Below are 7,030 nucleotides of genomic sequence, written 5' to 3'. Positions count from 1 at the left end.
AAATGTATTTTTTTTATTTTAATTTAAAAATCATTTTCCTTCCATATTGGAATCTTTTCTGCTTCTTGTTCATCAGATCCTGATGAAATAAATCATGGTTTCTTGTAGCAAAATGAATAACTGCAGAAAGGTTCCTGTGGTGTGAATACTTTGGGTCACGTTGTGTCGGTTCTCTCTGACCCGACAGGAGCTGACGGAGCGGCTCCAGCGGCTGCAGGTGGAGCGGGAGAGCCTGGAGTCCAAGATGGAGGCGGAGAAGCACGTGATGCGAGCGCAGCTGCGGGACCTGATGGAGAAGCACCAGGTGGAGCTGCAGCGGCTGAGCGCGCAGCATCAGGACCAGATGGAGCGACTGCAGACGGAGCTGCTGGGGCAGCTGGAGGAGCGCCGCACAGCCTCGCCTGCAGCGGCGCCACCTGTCTGCCAGGAGGCCTCAGGAAGCGGGAACCTGCCGACGGATCCGGCCTCCGTCCAGAGGATGGCGGAGCTGGAAGGTTGGATTCATTTAACTAGTGATCTGGAACATCTCTGGTTGGTTTCATGGTTTCTGTTAGTTTAATTAGTTTTCTGTTTTCTTTCAGCTCAAGCAAAGCAAAAAACGGAAGAGGCCAGCAGGTCAGAGGCCAAGTTCCTGAAAATAAAAGCTTGGTCCAAGTCTCGGATCCGACAGCTGGAAGAGGAGCTGAAGAAAAGCCAGGTGAGTTTTAACGCTTCCTCTGCAGCAGCTGCAGTGAAACTCGTTTCAATGAGGCGATTTCAAGGTTTGGAAATTTCTGTTCAGCTGAGCAATAAAGTATAATCCAAAAGTGAGTAAAGCCTAAAGTTGAAAAATATTATTTACAGCTGAAACCAGATATTTCAAACGTCTAATAAAACACAAAGGCACATTTTTCTCACCAACTGAAGTTGAATCAAACTTAACTTTTATTGTTTCAGGTCAGTCAGAATTTCCAAAATGATTTGTATTTTCTAAATGCCAGAGAAAGTAGCAGGAACATTTTCATAGATATTTAGCATGTTGTGTTTAAGCATTTGAGCAGGAAAATCATTTAGCTCAACAGTTTGTTTTAATGTAATGAACATGTTTTATTACTGATGGATCAATGACTTATTCTGTGTCAATGAACTAAAGGTTGAATAAGGTAATAAATGCTCACAGCCATCACCATCCATGATAACTCGGGTACATTTTGAATTAATGAGTTACAACGATATTTAATTTCCCTTTGGGGTTTTATATGTTAAAGTTCTTGAAATTGGGGGATTTGTTGAATTGTTTTTGTTCTCAGACCAATCAGGTGTGTGAGACATTTCAAAACGAAAAAATATTATATTTTAGTTTGTTTATCTTGTCCCTGGTGTAGAATGTATAATCCTATCACGAGACATTATTAACTTAAACTGTCATTGGGAATTGAAGATATTTTTTAGTTCATTTGTTTTGTTTTCATTCCCAAAGTTTGGAGGAGGAAAAACTTCAAACTTACCTTTAAACTGCTTGAAAATTGATTAAATGTTTCTGTGGATAAATGTGTGAACTGTAAAACGGAGCAGATGGAAATAAAACGTTTTCTGCTTCCTGTAAGGCTGGCGTTGCTCCTCCGGACCTGACGGCGCTCCGGGGTCGGATCACGGCTCTGGAGGAGGAGAGGGAGGAAAACCAGTGGAAGGTGGATCAGTACGAGGAGCTGAGGGCGAAGAGCGGTAAGCAGACCGGACCCGGTGATTTTCCTCTGACTGGAGGCCGTGAACATCTGGCCGTTTCCCGTCAGAAATGCTGGAGGCGAAGCTGGTGTTGTACGAGGAGCAGCAGAGGACGCTGCAGGCCGAGCTGGAGCAGTTCACCAAGAGGGCGGCCTCCCAGGTCGGCACCGCTACCCCCGCCTTCACCCGCCGAATCCCGACCCGCTCCTCACCGGGTCTGCCCTCTGTCTGCAGGCCAGCGAGTCCGGCAGCGCCGACGACACCCAGAGCAAGGTGCTGGAGTGGCAGGAGATGGTGGCGGAGGCGGCGAGCGCCCGGGACCGAGCCCGGGAGGAACGGGAGGAGAGGGCGGCCATGGCGCTGCGGATCAGCCACATGGAGGAGGAGCGAGAGGGTGAGAGGCAGCTGCAGGATAGGAACCAGAACCGGATCCTTCTGCTGATCCGCTCACCTCATGCACACCTAACCTGCTCCGTCATCCGTCATAACGCAGCAACTCACATTTTTATTTTAGTCTCATTCACCTCTACAAAGCACATCACACTAAATCTGGCCCGCCAAAGCTGTTATGTTTTTATTTACTTATTTATTTTTATCCTGGTAAAATGGATAAAAATCCATTTTATCCATTTTAATTGAGAGGTTTATTAATGAAAAGCCTCCCTGATAAGGACTCCTCTCTGTCCTGACCAACAAATTCAACACAGAAGCACAGACACCAGTCAGTCCATCCAGTTTTTTGAAGAAATTTATGCAAAAAATCAGCAGATTTTTTGTCAGTAATGCATAATTGTGAGATTTTTGCAATTTATTTTTTTTGCAAAAATTGCCTTAAATTATTTTGTTCAGAGCTGAAACTGTTTATAGGATTCATTGTGATTAGAAGTACTTTATTCATCCCAACCGGGAAATTACTGAAATTAAATGATTATAGAAATAATTGTCCAATCAGTAATCGATTAATCGTTAACTCAAATACACAGACTTTGAAAAAAGCCAAAAATTGTACAAAAAATATCATCTAATATAAATATAAAGACTGTAAATGTGTTTTATCCAAAGTTCCTCCAGTTTGAGCTTCAACTGGCATCTTTTGTAATCCAATTATTAATTGGTTAATCTGAAAATTAATTGATTTACAACTGATCAAGTGTTCACTAAAGGAAATGCTATTATTTTAGACAATAGAATGTTTATTTTCTTATTTTAATAAAGGAATTGTTTATTTTCCTCTTTTGGTGTATTTCTAATTTTGAGTTAAAAGTTCTGCAGAATGTGGCAATTTCTTTATCTGATTAATCGTCCGAATAATTGATAGAATCGATTCCTTAAATATTTGGTAGTTGCAGCTCGAAATGGGTTTAAGTGATGCTAACTCCCTCCTGTAGGTGGCAGTATTTCAGCTGTTTCAGTCTAAATTAAATTTCTAAATTAACGCCACGAAACTTGTGATTTGCCAAAAATCACAAAAACAGTTGTGAAATCCTTGATGGACTGATCAGTGTGAAAAGATGCTAAATATGATTTAATTTTAAGAAGTACTTAATGAAAAAACATCTATTTATTAATATTTAAACAGTTTAATCTTGGGTTTTATCAAAACGTTGTGACACAGCCGGCCCTTTAAGAACATTCATGACCTTGATTTGACCCAAAGTGAGGATGAGTTTGACCCCTGCAGGTCCGTTCTGGCTGCAGCCATCGTGTCTCAGTGAGCCCAGAGTCTGTGGAGTGTTTTTGTGTTTCTTGCCCTCTGTTGTCTGACTGAACATCATTTCTGTTTCTTTATTTCCCCTGTCGTCTCCGGCATCATGTGGGGGATCTGAGTTAGCGTGCGCTGCCTCCCGCCTCCCTCTCCAGCGCCCTGCTCCGGGGATGGGAGCAGCCACTCAGAGCGGTTTCCCATCAGTTTTGTGCATGCAGGCTCCTCCACACCTGCAGCGCAGCTCCGGCTCCCTGCACTGCCTGGGGCTCCTCTCAGCTTTACGGGGTTGAGCTTCAGCCAGTGCAGAGACGGGCCGCGCTGCAGAGTCTGTCGTTTAGTTTCCCTCTGTTTTTACTCCATTCCCCCTCTCTTCTTGTCCTCTGTGCCAGTTTTTCTGTTTGTCCGGACTCTAATGGTTGCGCTGCAGCAGTGTGTCCTGGTCTCAGTGTTTGGGAAGATTTGCACTAACTGAGGAGTAAAATGCTTCAGACGGAGATCCTTCGCTCTCATCCTTACTAACAGGCAGATTGGTGTTTAACTGACGCATTATCAGTTGAATACTGAAAATATTAACTGATATAAAAATAATTAAGAGTAAGAGGTCACTGGTTGTAAAATTACTGCATCTTTTAAGTGCAGTTGGGGCGTCTGCTCTAACACACAGACTATGCCTTTAAAGACTTTTTTACTCTTTGGATACTGTATTTAATGTATCTTTTTGTTAATCTGTGTGACAGACCAACACAAATACATTATTTCCACCTTTTTTACATGTAAAAATCAGAAAAGTGTGTCATGTATTTGCATTCTCCCCCCTTTACTGCAGTAACCTTCAAGAAAATCTTTGCAACCATCAGAAATTACAAAATTATTGAAAGATCTACGCAGAACCAAACAGATTGAGATCCAAAACTTATTCTCACATTATTATAACTTTACTCTCATAATAATCCAACCTTATTTTAGTATTATAACTTTATTCTCATAATATTACAACTTTATTTTAGTATTACAACTTCATTCTTGTGATAATCCAACCTTATTCAAATAACATTATGACTTCATTCTCATAATATTTCAATTTGATTTGGGGAAAAATATGCAAAGCTGCTGCATCCATCCAATGGTGGTTCTTGAACATAAAAGCACTCCACACTTTTCAGATTTTTATTGTGAATTAATTGGAAGCTTTGTATCATTTTTCTTTCCTTTTGAAAAATCTGCATTCATTTGTGTTGGTCAGTCACATAAAACCCCCTGAGATAAACTGGAGTTGGGTTGAAGTCGGTTCTGACTCTGAGCAGGACGCAGACTGAATCGCTTTACCCCATCGGATTTCGGGAACTTTTCCATCTCTTCCTAACTCTGCTTGTTGTGCACACACTAATCAGGCTGAACACACTGTGTCCCCTCTCTGCCTCACCCTCTGCTTGGAGCTGCCCTCCACCTTTCCTCCCCTCCACCCTACCAAGCAGCCTGTCTGCACAAAACGGATGGGACCGTCTGCGGCGGTCTGTTCGGACGCCGCCCTGCTCCCGTCCTGAGGAAGCCTCTCAGATCTGCACAGATTTCACGTTTCAGCGCTGAAGCGTTGGCTTTTAAGTGTGACTCATAAAGACGGGCTCTGTCCTTCCTCCCTCTGCCACTCGTACGCCCGTCTCCCATATGTTTGAATGCTGTTTTCCTTTGCAATGCAAATTAGGTGTGCATGGCTTTGAGCGTTGTCTCTTCATGAAGTGTTGCAGACATAGAAATCCATATTTTTCTCCATCCCTGATTCTTTCACCTCTCCTCCAGCTCCACTCCTCTTTGCTCAGTGTTTCCACTCTTAGAAAAAGCTTTTTCTGTGTGTGATTTCCATATTCTTCACCACCAACACCGTCCACATCGTCACGCTTCTGCTCATCTGTCCAGTCCACCCTAATGTTCACTTCCATCCACAAACTCGCCTCCCCCCTTTCCCCTGTGGCACAAAACTGATTGAGGATGACTGGTTCTTTCCTGGCTGCTCCGATCCAGCTCTGGCCACCCGGCAGCAGGAGTTGGAGGAGGAGCTGGCTCAGGCTCGGGGGCTGGCCCGACCCGGGGCCAAGAAGCTGCTAGCTCCGGCCCATCGAAGCCTGCAGGTTGGTGCCAACTCCATTTATTGTAGAGTTTTTCTTGCCTTTGATTTTAAATCATTCTTTCTGATTTATAAAACTTTTAAAAATTAAATAATGGCTAATTGTTTATGAAAATGAAATTTAATACATAAAATTTTAATACACTGTAATTGTGTGTTTAGAAATGTTTTTTCTTGCCTTTTGATTTTTTTGTTCATTAATAATTATTTAATCTTTAAAATTAAATGATTAAATGTTTAAGAAAATAAAATTAAAAGTACTAGAAATATATTATTTTAAAATAAATAATTGTCAGCCATAATTATTTATTTTAAAGTAATATATTTTTATTGTTGTTTATTTATTTCAAAGGGGCGATGAACATCACGTAATATGCCAGTTAACCTAGTTTTCATCTGTAGTTTCATCAGTAAACCTGCAGGGACGACCAGGTGTCATGAAGTATTAATATTATCAGACATTAATACTTATGTTGGGTTTCTTTTCATCTTGGGGGGGCAGTATTATGTATTTTCCAGGCAGATAGTTTATTTTATAGCACAATCAAGTAACTGCGGTGTGTTACACACACGGCCGCTCTGTTAACCCTTTAGCAACGATTTTCCCAGCGTTGCTCTGAGAAGCAGCTCCTTTAATGACCTTCTAAGATTTAAATCTGATCAGATGAATGGATTAACTAATTCTGCAACAGCTGGAAACACAACAGAGAAGTTGGTGAAGCAACAGTTTGGGAAGGGTCAAAGGTCATCTCCAGATTGCCTCTTTCCGCAAAATCGATTATTCCCCAAAGGAAAACCTCTCAGACAGCCGCCAGTCTTCTCAGGAGTGGATGTCCCTCCACCATCTCTCACGCTACAGGCCTCAGTTAGCACAATCAAGGTCAAAGGTCATGACTCTGAGCCAATATGGCTGCTCGAATGGGTAAAAGGAGAAGGCCTGTCTAGAAGCAAGATGGCAGCAGATTTAGGTTGGCAAAGCTGCATCTGGATGAAGGACGTGTTGGACCGAACCCAGCAGATCAGCCTAAACTCATTATGATCTATGGAGCACGGTGGTGGAGGGTGGATGGTGTGGGCTTGCTTTGCAGCCACAGAGTGGATTTTTAATGTAAATATCGTGTTTTTAGGAGGATTTTGAGTTCGACGGACAGGCGTCCTTCCAGAACCCGGGCAGCACCTCGGAGAGCACGACCCCGATGGAGGGAGAGAACATGGGAGGTTGGTGGCCCGAGTACAGTTCTCCTGACACAGGTGTGAGACCCGCCAGGCAGCTTTCCACCGGCATGCATTCAGTCACCTGCACTGTGGGAAGCTTCAGGTCCTTTGGGTTGTTTTGTTTTCTCCATAACACCATGTTGGATGACTGGCTGTTCATTCCCGTCTGGCCCGGTAAAAACCACTGGGATCTCTGGTAAAAACCACTGGGATCTCTGGTAAAAACCACTGGGATCTCTGGTAAAAACCACTGGGATCTCTGGTTAAAACCACTGGGATCTCTG

The 7,030-nt window shown here is 42.9% G+C and overlaps 1 protein-coding gene across 7 annotated transcripts in view; it reads left to right on the top strand.

The window, feature by feature from the left end:
* The window catches only part of LOC103151135 (golgin subfamily B member 1-like), a 37,722-nt gene that overhangs the window by 8,666 nt on the left and 22,026 nt on the right, over positions 1–7,030 (top strand). For 6 of the 7 annotated variants that reach the window (XM_016681203.1, XM_016681201.1, XM_016681200.1 and 3 more), the window contains exons 10-16: positions 188–494; positions 582–697; positions 1,587–1,704; positions 1,773–1,864; positions 1,939–2,098; positions 5,429–5,535; positions 6,659–6,782. In XM_016681203.1, coding sequence (XP_016536689.1) covers positions 188–494; positions 582–697; positions 1,587–1,704; positions 1,773–1,864; positions 1,939–2,098; positions 5,429–5,535; positions 6,659–6,782 — 1,024 coding nt within the window. The remainder of the gene's footprint in view (positions 1–187; positions 495–581; positions 698–1,586; positions 1,705–1,772; positions 1,865–1,938; positions 2,099–5,428; positions 5,536–6,658; positions 6,783–7,030) is intronic. The other variant, XM_016681202.1, reaches the window with a different exon arrangement.

Source organism: Poecilia formosa, unplaced genomic scaffold, assembly GCF_000485575.1.
Source record: "Poecilia formosa unplaced genomic scaffold, Poecilia_formosa-5.1.2 Scaffold272, whole genome shotgun sequence".
In the NCBI taxonomy this organism is placed as follows: domain Eukaryota; kingdom Metazoa; phylum Chordata; class Actinopteri; order Cyprinodontiformes; family Poeciliidae; genus Poecilia; species Poecilia formosa.
Note: the sequence above shows the minus strand (reverse complement) of the source record. Positions and strands in the feature narration are given on the sequence as shown.